Raw genomic sequence first — 15,202 nt, 5'->3', positions numbered from 1 at the left:
CAGGGCCTGAATGGGCTCATTTGTGAGCTGTGCTTGAAGCTCGATGGAGGCTAGCCTTCCCTCCATCACAGACATTCCCGCACTTACTCACGACACTATCTCAGAGATGCCCTCACGTCCCTGTGACAGTATCTCAGAGGTTCCCTCCAGTACCTGTGCCACCATTCCACTCATGCAGGAGTTGGACTCCTCCATCCTCTGCGCGATTGTGGAGAGTGTGTGTGGCACCTGTTCCAGCACCTCGCAAATGTGCTGCTGCCCCTCGATCATTCTCCTTTTAAAGGATTGCCCCCAGGATTCAGCATCTGTGTCCAGCTGAGCAGAGCCTGGAGAAGAGTGCTCCTACCGACGTGGACTCTCCACAGCTGCCCCTGTCACCAGCGTCTGCTCGTGCTCACGTGTGTGGTGACTCACCATGTGCGACCTGAACTAAGTGAGGACAGGGACCCACCGAGGTGTGTATATCTGCGCTGGTGGATGGCTCGCTCAGATGTGATGGTGCCCCCTCAGAGGCCGGCAGGTCCTCTGAGGAATCGCCCTCCACCGTCATGGCGGTCGCTGAAGGCCCTGTAAGAGAACAGAAGGCAATATTAAGCATGATGACAGATGTTGAGTTGCTGAAAATAGCAAGGCATGTTATCATCATTTGCTATCGTGAGTCCTGAATGTTAAAGTTCTGTCACCAGCCGTTTGTCGGGTGGCAGTCTCGGCGTCCCCGACGGACAGGCACTCGAGGGTGCGGCTCAGTTCAAGATCCTCCCGCTCTGCATCCGTGAGGATGACCTGATGTTACGGCCCCGCTCTGGTCTTCGCCCTCTCCCGTGCATTCTGGGCTCTCTTCTCCTGTAAGGGGAGAAAGTAGAGAGGCGTGAGTGAGGGATGGTGACGTGGCCAACCGCTGAATGCATTGTTTTGGGTGAGGCTGACCGTGAATGAGATGCATCAGAGGGTGAGTATGAGACAGAGCCATGACATTGTATGAGGATTGGGTTGAGTGGTAGTGGTGGGATGAGTACTGGGGAGGTGAGTAAGTGCAGTGAAGTTGAGGATGAGGTTTGAGTGGGTGTGAGGAGTGATGTGATAGAGTAGTGTTGGCAGTGTAGAATGAGTTGTGGGGTGGGGGCGGTGATGTGGAAGACAGAGTGTAGGAGAATGAGTAAGTGTACTCACTTTTGCTGACCTAGTTAGGTCATTGAAGTGCTTCCTGCACTGGATCCATGTGCGGGAGATGTTGGTGCTGTGGTGACCTCCTCTGCCACCTCGAGCCAGGCCTTGGTGGCAGAGACAGGCCACTTCCTCCCGTCCGCCGGGTAGAAAATATCCCTCCTCCTCCTCACCCCATCCAACAGTACCTGGAGTGAGGCATCGTTAAATCTGGGAGCAGCCTTTCCCCCAGTCTGCTCCATGTTGCACTTTTGTTTGTTTGCTGCAGGAGCAGCATTGGAGGACTGCCCCTATAAATAGGGCTCCTGACAGCCTGTGATGCGGGTGCGCAGTCCGCCCGCTGCACAGATTTCCGACGGGAAACCCGGAAGCCACGGTAAGTGTCTTCAATTTATCCGCAATCGGGTGAGGAACGGACCGATTTCACTGGGCGGGTTACCCACGCGCCCAGTCGCCCCACCTCCCCCGGCTGCCATCCCACCTCCCTGGTAATATCGGGGCCTTAATCTCCTTCCTTAGCCACCTATACAGCCTTGAAGATCCAGCCAAACTCTGGCCACTGGTAGTTCTGTGGTTTTCAGAGCCCCTGAACATGAGTGTCTTTAGCCCTCACCTGGTGATGATGAGCCATCAGGTGGGGGTGTTCTGATGTGAAGGAACTCCCAGTGTCCCGTTCCCCATTACCAGTGTCCCAGTCACAGCGAGCGGGTGAAGGTGAGGAGCCATTTGTCCTAACTCTGCGGTCACAGTATAACCTCATACCCCCTGTGTTCATGTGCCGTCCCAGATTGTGTGACGGGATTTTGAAAAGACCAGGAGAGGTTGGTTTGCGGGCCACGCATAAAGGTCCCGATTACTTGGAACAAAAAGCAAAATACTGCAGATACTGGAATCTGAAATAAAAGCAGAAACTGCTGGACACACTCAGTGGGTCAGATTGCATCTGTGGAGAGAGAGACATGTCGATGGTAATCAGTACAGTCGGTAGGGCTGCCTGTACCCCCTCCTTTCTCCTTCACCTTACTCCCAGGCCACCAGTTCCTCCATGTTACCCTCTCCCTTGGCTATTCTGCTTTAACCATTCATACATCCTCTGGGTCTTGTATATTTTTTATTTCTCTAATTTTTGGCATCTTGCCTCCTTTTATGCAATGATCACTTGTCATTTAATCATCTCCTGTTCTCCAACAAATCACTTTACAGATCATAGATGCACTTAAGGGGAAGCTGGATAAACACATGAGGGAGAAAGGAATAGAAGGATATGCTGATAGGGTGAGATGAAGAGCAGTGGGAGGAGGCTCATGTGGAGCATAAATACTGGCATAGACCTGTTGGGCCGAATGGCCTGTCTGTGTGCAGTATGTTCTGTGTCATTCTCTGTAATTCTTTTTCGTTTCTTGGGTATGGGGATATTCTTTTCCCCGCTCCCTTTTCCCTCACTCCATTCCTCCATATATTGTAACGGCTCCCAATTCTGAGGCAGGGTCGTGTAGCCCTGAAACATGAAACATTTCTCCGTGTGATTGTTGAGGAGTGATTGTTCTCTCCTCTGCCTCTGTTTCAGACACTGTACCCAGGCACTGAATGGATAGGATGAGGATCATCAAACGCAGGCTGTCGATGACCCTGCGCAGTAACCGTCCTCTCAATGACTCCCTCTCCGGACTTGCCGAGCAGATCAACCTGGAAGAGAATAACTCAAAGGACAATGGTGAGTGGCCGAACCCTTCCCGTGATCTGTAGCTTCAGTCCAGCTCTCTTCGTCAAGCCCTTTCTCCTTATATCGGCTTTCAGCTCCCAGAAATCCGATTGGGTCTTTGTCCCTGTTTGGTTGCTGGAAAGCAGTGGTCAGTCAATTGGGTTTATTTGGGTCTAAACATAACGTCCACAGTGTACTTGAAAGTGAAAGTCTAAGGCTGTTTTTAAATTTACAGACATGTGCAGATGATAATGAAAGATATTAATCGTTTGAATCTGTCCCAGATATGGTCAGCAAAGTAAAATATCCTATAGATTGAAAATTCTTAGCATAGAGGATTGCTAATAGATTCACGTTGGTGCCAAAATCTCTCTCTTCAATTCCGTTCAACAACCGATTCTTCTCCCCTTTTGTACTTTTTGAATTTCAGTTCATTTTCTAACTTAAATAACAGAAGCAATATTGCAGATTCTTCCATCGCCAGTGCTACTGAGCAGAGGTTTGCTGCAGCTAATCAAATAAATATATCGCTAATTAAAATGAGAAATTTTCTCAAATTGACCATCAGTATTTAGTGAACTACTCTGTGATCATTCAGAAAACCAGCAAATCTCCCATTGTGTTTCTCACAGAAGTTACAATAATTTCAGTGGAATTATAATATGTAACACACAATATATTATACTGTAACATATAGACATAAAAAAATTCAAATTTTGCAAGGAAATGATCAACTTACTAAAACAATAGCATTTTCTGCATTTGGATCTTTATTGTTTTAATTATTGTACTTTTAGTTTCTTGTTGTGTCTTACTACTTCTCTGTGTTGTCATACTTGTAAATAAGTCTGACTTGTTAATTTTGCCTGTACACATTGGTCTGTAGTGTGGTATTTACCTCTCTTGGAACAGATAGGGAAACATGATGGGCAACCTAGCTGATTTCTGGTGGCTGATTTCACAATGAAAGAGTGACTGTTAATCCTGGGTGTGCGATCCCACTCATGGTACATGTAGGGTGCAGATTTTGGTTCATAGGAGTCTTGGTCTGCTTATAGGAATCACTTTTCTGCCATGAACAGCAGATAAAAGTGGTGGAAGAAAGTCCTAGCCTTAATTGTCTGTATCTCTCTGAGAAAACTGAAAAGTATGGGTGATCTACTTTATAATTCCTCAGTAATCATAGAAAATAGGAGCAGGAGTTGGCCATTCGGCCCTTCGAGCCTGCTCCGCCATTCAAAATGATCATGGCGGATCCTCTATCTCAATACCAAATTCTCGCTCTCTCCCCATACCCCTTGATGCCTTTTATGTCTAGAAATCTATCTCGCTCCCTCTTAAATATATTCAGTGACTTGGCCTCCACAGCCTTCTGTGGCAGAGAATTCCACAGGTTCACCACCCTCTGAGTGAAGAAATTTCTCCTCATCTCAGTCCTAAATGTCCTACCCTGTATCCTGAGACTGTGACCCCTCGTTCTGGACCCCCCAGCCAGGGGAAACATCCTCCCTGCATCCAGTCTGTCTAGCCCTGTCAGAATTTTATATGTTTCAATGAGATCCCCTCTCATTCTTCTAAACTCGAGTGAATACAGGCCGAGTCGACCCAATCTCTCCTCATATGACAGTTCTGCCATCCCAGGAATCAGTCTGGTGAACCTTCGCTGCACTCCCTCTATGGCAAGTATATCCTTTCTTAGGTAAGGAGACCAAAACTGCGCACAATACTCCAGGTGTGGTCTCACCAAGGCCCTGTATAACTGCAGTAAGACATCCTTGCTCCTGTACTCAAATCCTCTTGCAATGAAGACCAACATACCATTTGCCTTCCTAACCACTTGCTGCACCTGCATGTTTGCTTTCAGTGACTGGTGTACAGGGACACCCAGGTCTCTTTTGTACATCAACATTCCCCAATCTATCACCATTTAAGTAATACTCTGCCTTTCTGTTTTTCCTTCCGAAGTGGATAACTTCACATTTATCCACATTATACTGCAACTGCTATGTATTTGCCCACTCACTCAACTTGTCTAAATCACATTGAAGCCTCTTTGCATCCTCCACACAACTCACAATCCCACCTAGTTTGGTGTTGTCTGCAAACTTGGAAATATTACATTTAGTTCCCTCATCCAAATCATTGATATATATTGTGAATAGCTGGGGCCCAAGCACTGATCCCTGTGGTACCCCACTAGTCACTGCCTGCCACCCAGAAAAAGACCCCTTTATTCCTACTCTCTGTTTCCTGTCTGTTAACCAATTTTCAATCCATGCCAGTATATTACCCCCAATCCCATGTGCTTTAATTTTGCACACTAACCTCTTGTGTGGGACTTTATCAAAGGCCTTCTGAAAATCCAAATACACCACATCCACTGGTTCTCCCTTATCTATTCTACCAGTTACATCCTCAAAAAACTCCAGTAGGTTTTGTCAAACATGATTTCCCTTTCATAAATCCATGTTGACTTTGTCTAATCCCGTTGATATTTTCTAAGTGTCCTGTTATCACATCCTTTATAATGGACTCTAGCATTTTCCCTACTACTGATGTTAGGCTAACCGGTCTGTAGTTCCCTGTTTTCTCTCTCCCTCCTTTTTTAAATAGTGGGGTTACATTTGCCACCCTCCAATCTGCAGGAACTGTTCCATAATCTATAGAATTTTGGAAGATGACAACTAATGCATCCACTATTTCCATGGCTACCTCTTTTAGTATTCTGGGATGTAGATTATCAGGCCCTGGGGATTTATCAGCTTTCAGTCCCATTAATTTCTCCAGCACTATTTTTTCACTAATACTAATTTCCTTTAATTCCTCCTTCTCACTAGTCCCTTGGTTCCCTAGCATTTCTGGGAAGTTATTTGTGTCCTCTTCCGTGAAGACAGAACCAAAGTATTTGTTTAATTGCTCTGCCATTTCCCTGTTCCCCATTATAATTTCTCCCGTTTCTGACTGTAAGGGACCTACATTTGTCTTCACTAATCTTTTTCTGTTTACATATTTGTAGAAGCTTTTACAGTCCACTTTTATGTTCCTTGCAAGTTTACTCCCATACTCTGTTTTCCCCCCTTAATCAATCTCTTGGTCTTTTTTTGCTGAATTCTAAACTGCTCCCAATCCTCAGGCTTGCTACTTTTTCTGGCAACTTTATCTGACTCCTCTTTGGATCTAACACTATCCTTAATTTCTTTTGTTAGCCATGGTTGGGCCGCTTTTCCTTTTGTGTTTTTGTGCCAGAAAGGAATGTATAATTGTTGCAATTCATGCATTCGTTCCTTAAATGTTAGTCATTGCCTGTCCACTGTCATGCCTTTTAATGAAGCTTCCCAATCTATCATAGTCAACTCACTCCTCATACCTTCGTAGTTTCCTTTGTTTAGATTTAGGACCCTAGTTTCAGATTGGGCTACTTCACTTTCCATCTTAAGCATCTATTGAATTGAATAAATGTTGTATTTACAATAATTTCAGTTACAATTCTGGACATTTGATTAAATAAATCTTAGAAGATAAACTGGTATATAAGATTTTATAAGATCTGATTTCTAGTGAAATAAAATTTCTGTGGGTAAAGTGAGCTGGATTCAGCACAACAGCAGAGGATGGGGGTGGAGGAGGAGGCGTGTGGAGGAGGAGGCGTGTGGAGGAGGAGGCGTGTGGAGGAGGAGGAGTGTGGAGGAGGAGGAGTGTGGAGGAGGAGTGTGTGGAGGAGGAGTGTGTGGAGGAGGAGGCGTGTGGAGGAGGAGGAGTGTGGAGGAGGAGGAGTGTGGAGGAGGAGGCGTGTGGAGGAGGAGGAGTGTGGAGGAGGAGGCGTGTGGAGGAGGAGGAGTGTGGAGGAGGAGGCGTGTGGAGGAGGAGGCGTGTGGAGGAGGAGGAGTGTGGAGGAGGAGGCGTGTGGAGGAGGAGGCGTGTGGAGGAGGAGGAGTGTGGAGGAGGAGGCGTGTGGAGGAGGAGGCGTGTGGAGGAGGAGGCGTGTGGAGGAGGAGTGTGTGGAGGAGGAGGCGTGTGGAGGAGGAGTGTGTGGAGGAGGAGGCGTGTGGAGGAGGAGGCGTGTGGAGGAGGAGGCGTGTGGAGGAGGAGTGTGTGGAGGAGGAGTGTGTGGAGGAGGAGGTGTGGAGGAGGAGGCGTGTGGAGGAGGAGTGTGTGGAGGAGGAGGCGTGTGGAGGAGAGTGTGTGGAGGAGGAGTGTGGAGGAGGAGGCGTGTGGAGGAGGAGGCGTGTGGAGGAGGAGTGTGTGGAGGAGGAGTGTGTGGAGGAGAGGCGTGTGGAGGAGGAGTGTGTGGAGGAGGAGGCGTGTGGAGGAGGAGTGTGTGGAGGAGGAGGTGTGGAGGAGAGTGTGTGAGGAGGAGGCGTGTGGAGGAGGAGTGTGTGGAGGAGGAGTGTGTGGAGGAGGAGGCGTGTGGAGGAGGAGGCGTGTGGAGGAGGAGTGTGTGGAGGAGGAGTGTGTGGAGGAGGAGTGTGTGGAGGAGGAGGCGTGTGGAGGAGGAGGCGTGTGGAGGAGGAGTGTGTGGAGGAGGAGTGTGTGGAGGAGGAGTGTGTGGAGGAGGAGGCGTGTGGAGGAGGAGGCGTGTGGAGGAGGAGGCGTGTGGAGGAGGAGGCGTGTGGAGGAGGAGTGTGTGGAGGAGGAGTGTGTGGAGGAGGAGTGTGTGGAGGAGGAGGAGTGTGGAGAGGAGTGTGTGGAGGAGGAGGCGTGTGGAGGAGGAGTGTGTGGAGGAGGAGGCGTGTGGAGGAGGAGGCGTGTGGAGGAGGAGGAGTGTGGAGGAGGAGTGTGTGGAGGAGGAGGCGTGTGGAGGGAGGAGGCGTGTGGAGGAGGAGTGTGTGGAGGAGGAGGCGTGTGGAGGAGGAGGCGTGTGGAGGAGGAGGAGTGTGGAGGAGGAGTGTGTGGAGGAGGAGGCGTGTGGAGGAGGAGGCGTGTGGAGGAGGAGGAGTGTGGAGGAGGAGGAGTGTGGAGGAGGAGGCGTGTGGAGGAGGAGGAGTGTGGAGGAGGAGTGTGTGGAGGAGGAGGCGTGTGGAGGAGGAGGCGTGTGGAGGAGGAGGAGTGTGGAGGAGGAGGCGTGTGGAGGAGGAGGCGTGTGGAGGAGGAGGAGTGTGGAGGAGGAGGAGTGTGGAGGAGGAGGCGTGTGGAGGAGGAGGAGTGTGGAGGAGGAGTGTGTGGAGGAGGAGGCGTGTGGAGGAGGAGGCGTGTGGAGGAGGAGGAGTGTGGAGGAGGAGGCGTGTGGAGGAGGAGGAGTGTGGAGGAGGAGGCGTGTGGAGGAGGAGGCGTGTGGAGGAGGAGGAGTGTGGAGGAGGAGGCGTGTGGAGGAGGAGGAGTGTGGAGGAGGAGGCGTGTGGAGGAGGAGGCGTGTGGAGGAGGAGGCGTGTCGAGGAGGAGGCGTGTGGAGGAGGAGGAGTGTGGAGGAGGAGGCGTGTGGAGGAGGAGGAGTGTGGAGGAGGAGTGTGTGGAGGAGGAGGCGTGTGGAGGAGGAGGCGTGTGGAGGGAGGAGTGTGGAGGAGGAGGCGTGTGGAGGAGGAGGCGTGTGGAGGAGGAGGCTTGTGGAGGAGGAGGCGTGTGGAGGAGGAGGAGTGTGGAGGAGGAGGCGTGTGGAGGAGGAGGAGTGTGTGGAGGAGGAGTGTGTGGAGGAGGCGTGTGGAGGAGGAGGCGTGTGGAGGAGGAGGCGTGTGGAGGAGGAGGCGTGTGGAGGAGGAGGCGTGTGGAGGAGGAGTGTGTGGAGGAGGAGTGTGTGGAGGAGGAGTGTGTGGAGGAGGAGGCGTGTGGAGGAGGAGGCGTGTGGAGGAGGAGGCGTGTGGAGGAGGAGGCGTGTGGAGGAGGAGTGTGGAGGAGGGTGGCGTGTGGGAGGAGGAGGTGTGTGGAGGAGGAGGCGTGTGGAGGAGGAGGCGTGTGGAGGAGGAGGCGTGTGGAGGAGGAGGCGTGTGGAGGAGGAGGCGTGTGGAGGAGGAGGCGTGTGGAGGAGGAGGCGTGTGGAGGAGGAGTGTGGAGGAGGAGTGTGGAGGAGGAGGAGTGTGGAGGAGGAGTGTGTGGAGGAGGAGTGTGTGGAGGAGGAGGCGTGTGGAGGAGGAGGCGTGTGGAGGAGGAGGAGTGTGGAGGAGGAGGCGTGTGGAGGAGGAGTGTGTGGAGGAGGAGGAGTGTGGAGGAGGAGGCGTGTGGAGGAGGAGTGTGTGGAGGAGGAGTGTGTGGAGGAGGAGGCGTGTGGAGGAGGAGGCGTGTGGAGGAGGAGGCGTGTGGAGGAGGAGGCGTGTGGAGGAGGCGTGTGGAGGAGGAGGCGTGTGGAGGAGGAGGCGTGTGGAGGAGGAGGCGTGTGGAGGAGGCGTGTGGAGGAGGAGGCGTGTGGAGGAGGAGGCGTGTGGAGGAGGAGGCATGTGGAGGAGGCGTGTGGAGGAGGAGGCGTGTGGAGGAGGAGGAGTGTGGAGGAGGAGGCGTGTGGAGGAGGAGTGTGTGGAGGAGGAGGAGTGTGGAGGAGGAGGCGTGTGGAGGAGGAGGCGTGTGGAGGAGGAGGCGTGTGGAGGAGGAGGCGTGTGGAGGAGGAGGAGTGTGGAGGAGGAGGCGTGTGGAGGAGGAGGCGTGTGGAGGAGGAGGCGTGTGGAGGAGGAGGCGTGTGGAGGAGGAGGCGTGTGGAGGAGAAGGCGTGTGGAGGAGGAGGAGTGTGGAGGAGGAGGCGTGTGGAGGAGGAGGCGTGTGGAGGAGGAGGAGTGTGGAGGAGGAGTGTGTGGAGGAGGAGGCGTGTGGAGGAGGAGGCGTGTGGAGGAGGAGTGTGTGGAGGAGGAGTGTGTGGAGGAGGAGGCGTGTGGAGGAGGAGGCGTGTGGAGGAGGAGGAGTGTGGAGGAGGAGTGTGTGGAGGAGGAGGCGTGTGGAGGAGGAGGCGTGTGGAGGAGGAGGAGTGTGGAGGAGGAGTGTGTGGAGGAGGAGGCGTGTGGAGGAGGAGGCGTGTGGAGGAGGAGGCGTGTGGAGGAGGAGGCGTGTGGAGGAGGAGGCGTGTGGAGGAGGAGGAGTGTGGAGGAGGAGTGTGTGGAGGAGGAGTGTGTGGAGGAGGAGGCGTGTGGAGGAGGAGGCGTGTGGAGGAGGAGGCGTGTGGAGGAGGAGGAGTGTGGAGGAGGAGGCGTGTGGAGAGAGGAGTGTGGAGGAGGAGTGTGTGGAGGAGGAGTGTGTGGAGGAGGAGTGTGTGGAGGAGGAGGCGTGTGAGAGGAGGAGGTGAGGAGGAGTGTGGAGGAGGAGTGTGGAGGAGGAGGTGTGGAGGAGGAGTGTGTGGAGGAGGAGGCGTGTGGAGGAGGAGGCGTGTGGAGGAGGAGGCGTGTGGAGGAGGAGTGTGGAGGAGGAGTGTGTGGAGAGGAGTGTGTGGAGGAGGAGTGTGTGGAGGAGGAGGCGTGTGGAGGAGGAGGAGTGTGGAGGAGGAGGAGTGTGGAGGAGGAGGCGTGTGGAGGAGGAGGCGTGTGGAGGAGGAGTGTGGAGGAGGAGTGTGTGGAGGAGGCGTGGGAGGAGGAGGCGTGTGGAGGAGGAGGCGTGTGGAGGAGGAGGCGTGTGGAGGAGGAGGCGTGTGGAGGAGGAGGAGTGTGGAGGAGGAGTGTGTGGGAGGAGGAGTGTGTGGAGGAGGAGGCGTGTGGAGGAGGAGGCGTGTGGAGGAGGAGGAGTGTGGGGGAGGAGGCGTGTGGAGGAGGAGGCGTGTGGAGGAGGAGGAGTGTGGGGGAGGAGGAGTGTGGAGGAGGAGGAGTGTGGAGGAGGAGGCGTGTGGAGGAGGAGGCGTGTGGAGGAGGAGGCGTGTGGAGGAGGAGGCGTGTGGAGGAGGAGGAGTGTGGAGGAGGAGGCGTGTGGAGGAGGAGGCGTGTGGAGGAGGAGGAGTGTGGAGGAGGAGGCGTGTGGAGGAGGAGTGTGTGGAGGAGGAGTGTGGAGGAGGAGGCGTGTGGAGGAGGAGGCGTGTGGAGGAGGAGGAGTGTGGAGGAGGAGTGTGTGGAGGAGGAGGAGTGTGGAGGAGGAGTGTGTGGAGGAGGAGGCGTGTGGAGGAGGAGTGTGTGGAGGAGGAGGAGTGTGGAGGAGGAGTGTGTGGAGGAGGAGGCGTGTGGAGGAGGAGGAGTGTGGAGGAGGAGGCGTGTGGAGGAGGAGGAGTGTGGAGGAGGAGGCGTGTGGAGGAGGGAGTGTGTGGAGGAGGCGTGTGAAGGAGGAGGCGTGTGGAGGAGGAGGCGTGTGGAGGAGGAGGCGTGTGGAGGAGGAGGCGTGTGGAGGAGGAGTGTGTGGAGGAGGCGTGTGGAGGAGGAGTGTGTGGAGGAGGAGGCGTGTGGAGGAGGAGTGTGTGGAGGAGGAGGAGTGTGGAGGAGGCGTGTGGAGGAGGAGGCGTGTGGAGGAGGAGGCGTGTGGAGGAGGAGTGTGTGGAGGAGGCGTGTGGAGGAGGAGGCGTGTGGAGGAGGAGGCGTGTGGAGGAGGAGGCGTGTGGAGGAGGAGGCGTGTGGAGGAGGAGGCGTGTGGAGGAGGAGGAGTGTGGAGGAGGAGTGTGGAGGAGGCGTGTGGAGGAGGAGGCGTGTGGAGGAGGAGGCGTGTGGAGGAGGAGGCGTGTGGAGGAGGAGGCGTGTGGAGGAGGAGGCGTGTGGAGGAGGAGGAGTGTGGAGGAGGAGGCGTGTGGAGGAGGAGGAGTGTGGAGGAGGAGGAGTGTGGAGGAGGAGGCGTGTGGAGGAGGAGTGTGTGGAGGAGGAGTGTGGAGGAGGAGGCGTGTGGAGGAGGAGGCGTGTGGAGGAGGAGGCGTGTGGAGGAGGAGGCGTGTGGAGGAGGAGGCGTGTGGAGGAGGAGGCGTGTGGAGGAGGAGGCGTGTGGAGGGGGAGTGTGTGGAGGAGGAGGCGTGTGGAGGAGGAGGCGTGTGGAGGAGGAGGAGAGTGGAGGAGGAGGCGTGTGGAGGAGGAGGAGTGTGGAGGAGGAGGCGTGTGGAGGAGGAGGCGTGTGGAGGAGGAGGCGTGTGGAGGAGGAGGCGTGTGGAGGAGGAGGAGAGTGGAGGAGGAGGCGTGTGGAGGAGGAGGCGTGTGGAGGAGGAGGCGTGTGGAGGAGGAGGCGTGTGGAGGAGGAGGAGTGTGGAGGAGGAGGCGTGTGGAGGAGGAGCCGTGTGGAGGAGGAGGCGTGTGGGAGGAGGGTGGAGGGGAGGCGTGTGGAGGAGGAGGAGTGTGGAGGAGGAGGAGTGTGGAGGAGGAGGCGTGTGGAGGAGGAGGCGTGTGGAGGAGGAGGAGTGTGGAGGAGGAGGCGTGTGGAGGAGGAGGCGTGTGGAGGAGCGAGGAGTGTGGAGGAGGAGGCGTGTGAGGAGGAGGCGTGTGGAGGAGGAGGAGTGTGGAGGAGGAGGCTGTGTGGAGGAGGAGGAGTGTGGAGGAGGAGGCGTGTGGAGGAGGAGGCGTGTGGAGGAGGAGGAGTGTGGAGGAGGAGGCGTGTGGAGGAGGAGGAGTGTGGGGAGGAGAGGAGGAGGCGTGTGGAGGAGGAGGAGTGTGGAGGAGGAGGCGTGTGGAGGAGGAGGAGTGTGGAGGAGGAGGCGTGTGGAGGAGGAGGCGTGTGGAGGAGGAGGCGTGTGTAGGAGGAGGCGTGTGGAGGAGTGTGGAGGAGAGGCGTGTGGAGGAGGAGTGTGTGGAGGAGGAGGCGTGTGGAGGAGGAGAGTGTGGAGGAGGAGGCGTGTGGAGGAGGAGGCGTGTGGAGGAGGAGGAGTGTGGAGGAGGAGGCGTGTGGAGGAGGAGGCGTGTGGAGGAGGAGGCGTGTGGAGGAGGAGGGTGTGGAGGAGGAGGAGTGTGGAGGAGGAGGCGTGTGGAGGAGGAGGAGTGTGGAGGAGGAGTGTGTGGAGGAGGCGTGTGGAGGAGGAGGCGTGTGGAGGAGGAGGCGTGTGGAGGAGGAGGCGTGTGGAGGAGGAGGCGTGTGGAGGAGGAGCGTGTGGAGGAGGAGTGTGTGGAGGAGGAGGCGTGTGGAGGAGGAGGCGTGTGGAGGAGGAGGCGTGTGGAGGAGGAGGCGTGTGGAGGAGGAGGCGTGTGGAGGAGGAGTGTGGAGGAGGAGGCGTGTGGAGGAGGAGGAGTGTGTGGAGGAGGAGGCGTGTGGAGGAGGAGGCGTGTGGAGGAGGAGGCGTGTGGAGGAGGAGGCGTGTGGAGGAGGAGGCGTGTGGAGGAGGAGGCGTGTGGAGGAGGAGGCGTGTGGAGGAGGAGTGTGGAGGAGGAGTGTGGAGGAGGAGGAGTGTGGAGGAGGAGGCGTGTGGAGGAGGAGGCTGTGTGGAGGAGGAGGCGTGTGGAGGAGGAGGCGTGTGGAGGAGGAGGCGTGTGGAGGAGGAGGCGTGTGGAGGAGGAGGCGTGTGGAGGGAGGCGTGTGGAGGAGGAGGCGTGTGGAGGAGGAGGCGTGTGGAGGAGGAGGCGTGTGGAGGAGGCGTGTGAGGAGGAGGCGTGTGGAGGAGGAGGCGTGTGGAGGAGGAGGCGTGTGGAGGAGGCGTGTGGAGGAGGAGGCGTGTGGAGGAGGAGGAGTGTGGAGGAGGAGGCGTGTGGAGGAGGAGTGTGTGGAGGAGGAGGCGTGTGGAGGAGGAGGCGTGTGGAGGAGGAGGCGTGTGGAGGAGGAGGCGTGTGGAGGAGGAGGCGTGTGGAGGAGGAGGAGTGTGGAGGAGGAGGCGTGTGGAGGAGGAGGCGTGTGGAGGAGGAGGAGTGTGGAGGAGGAGGCGTGTGGAGGAGGAGGCGTGTGGAGGAGGAGGAGTGTGGAGGAGGAGTGTGTGGAGGAGGAGGCGTGTGGAGGAGGAGGCGTGTGGAGGAGGAGTGTGTGGAGGAGGAGGCGTGTGGAGGAGGAGGCGTGTGGAGGAGGAGGCGTGTGGAGGAGGAGGAGTGTGGAGGAGGAGGCGTGTGGAGGAGGAGGCGTGTGGAGGAGGAGGCGTGTGGAGGAGGAGGAGTGTGGAGGAGGAGTGTGTGGAGGAGCGAGGGAGGTGTGGAGGAGGAGGCGTGTGGAGGAGGAGGCGTGTGGAGGAGGAGGCGTGTGGAGGAGGAGGCGTGTGGAGGAGGAGGAGTGTGGAGGAGGAGTGTGTGGAGGAGAGGAGTGTGTGGAGGAGGAGGCGTGTGGAGGAGGAGGGCGTGTGGAGGAGGAGGCGTGTGGAGGAGGAGGCGTGTGGAGGAGGAGGCGTGTGGAGGAGGAGAGTGTGGAGGAGGAGTGTGTGGAGGAGGAGTGTGTGGAGGAGGAGGCGTGTGGAGGAGGAGGAGTGTGGAGGAGGAGGAGTGTGGAGGAGGAGGCGTGTGGAGGAGGAGGCGTGTGGAGGAGGAGGAGTGTGGAGGAGGAGGTGTGGAGGAGGAGGCGTGTGAGGAGGAGGCGTGTGGAGGAGGAGGCGTGTGGAGGAGGAGGCGTGTGGAGGAGGAGTGTGTGGAGGAGGAGGCGTGTGGAGGAGGAGGCGTGTGGAGGAGGAGGAGTGTGGAGGAGGAGGCGTGTGGAGGAGGAGGCGTGTGGAGGAGGAGGAGTGTGGAGGGAGGAGGCGTGTGGAGGAGGAGGAGTGTGGAGGAGGAGGCGTGTGGAGGAGGAGGAGGCGTGTGGAGGAGGAGGCGTGTGGAGGAGGAGGCGTGTGGAGGAGGAGGAGTGTGGAGGAGGAGGCGTGTGGAGGAGGAGGCGTGTGGAGGAGGAGGAGTGTGGAGGAGGAGGCGTGTGGAGGAGGAGAGTGTGGAGGAGGAGGTGTGGAGGAGGAGGCGTGTGGAGGAGGAGGCGTGTGGAGGAGGAGGAGTGTGGAGGAGGAGTGTGTGGAGGAGGAGGCGTGTGGAGGAGGAGAGTGTGGAGGAGGAGGAGTGTGGAGGAGGAGTGTGTGGAGGAGGAGGAGTGTGGAGGAGGAGTGTGTGGAGGAGGCGTGTGGAGGAGGAGGAGTGTGGAGGAGGAGGCGTGTGGAGGAGGAGGCGTGTGGAGGAGGAGGCGTGTGGAGGAGGAGGAGTGTGGAGGAGGAGGCGTGTGGAGGAGGAGGCGTGTGGAGGAGGAGGAGTGTGGAGGAGGAGGCGTGTGGAGGAGGATGAGTGTGGAGGAGGAGTGTGAGGAGGAGGCGTGTGGAGGAGGAGGCGTGTGGAGGAGGAGGGTGTGGAGGAGGCGTGTGGAGGAGGAGTGTGTGAGGAGGAGCTGTGTGGAGGAGGAGGCGTGTGGAGGAGCGTGGAGAGGTGTGTGGAGGAGGAGGAGTGTGGAGGAGGCGTGTGGAGGAGGAGGCGTGTGGAGGAGGAGGCGTGTGGAGGAGGAGGCGTGTGGAGGAGGAGGCGTGTGGAGGAGGAGGCGTGTGGAGGAGGAGGCGTGTGGAGGAGGAGTGTGTGGAGGAGGAGTGTGGAGGAGGAGGCGTGTGGAGGAGGAGGCGTGTGTGGAGGAGGAGGAGGTGTGGAGGAGCAGGCGTGTGGA

At 57.2% G+C, this 15,202-nt stretch overlaps 1 protein-coding gene across 1 annotated transcript in view; it reads left to right on the top strand.

Moving 5' to 3' along the window:
• Positions 1-2,751: 2,751 nt before the first annotated feature.
• The window catches only part of LOC137333944 (cyclin-dependent kinase 16-like), a 430,097-nt gene continuing 417,646 nt past the window's right edge, over positions 2,752-15,202 (top strand). Inside the window, exon 1 of the mRNA XM_067998297.1 lies at positions 2,752-2,878. Within this exon, the coding sequence (XP_067854398.1) occupies positions 2,752-2,878 (127 nt within the window). The remainder of the gene's footprint in view (positions 2,879-15,202) is intronic.

The sequence above is a fragment of the Heptranchias perlo genome, chromosome 17 (genome assembly GCF_035084215.1).
Source record: "Heptranchias perlo isolate sHepPer1 chromosome 17, sHepPer1.hap1, whole genome shotgun sequence".
In the NCBI taxonomy this organism is placed as follows: Eukaryota; Metazoa; Chordata; class Chondrichthyes; order Hexanchiformes; family Hexanchidae; genus Heptranchias; species Heptranchias perlo.
This window is presented reverse-complemented; position numbering and strand designations above follow the sequence as displayed.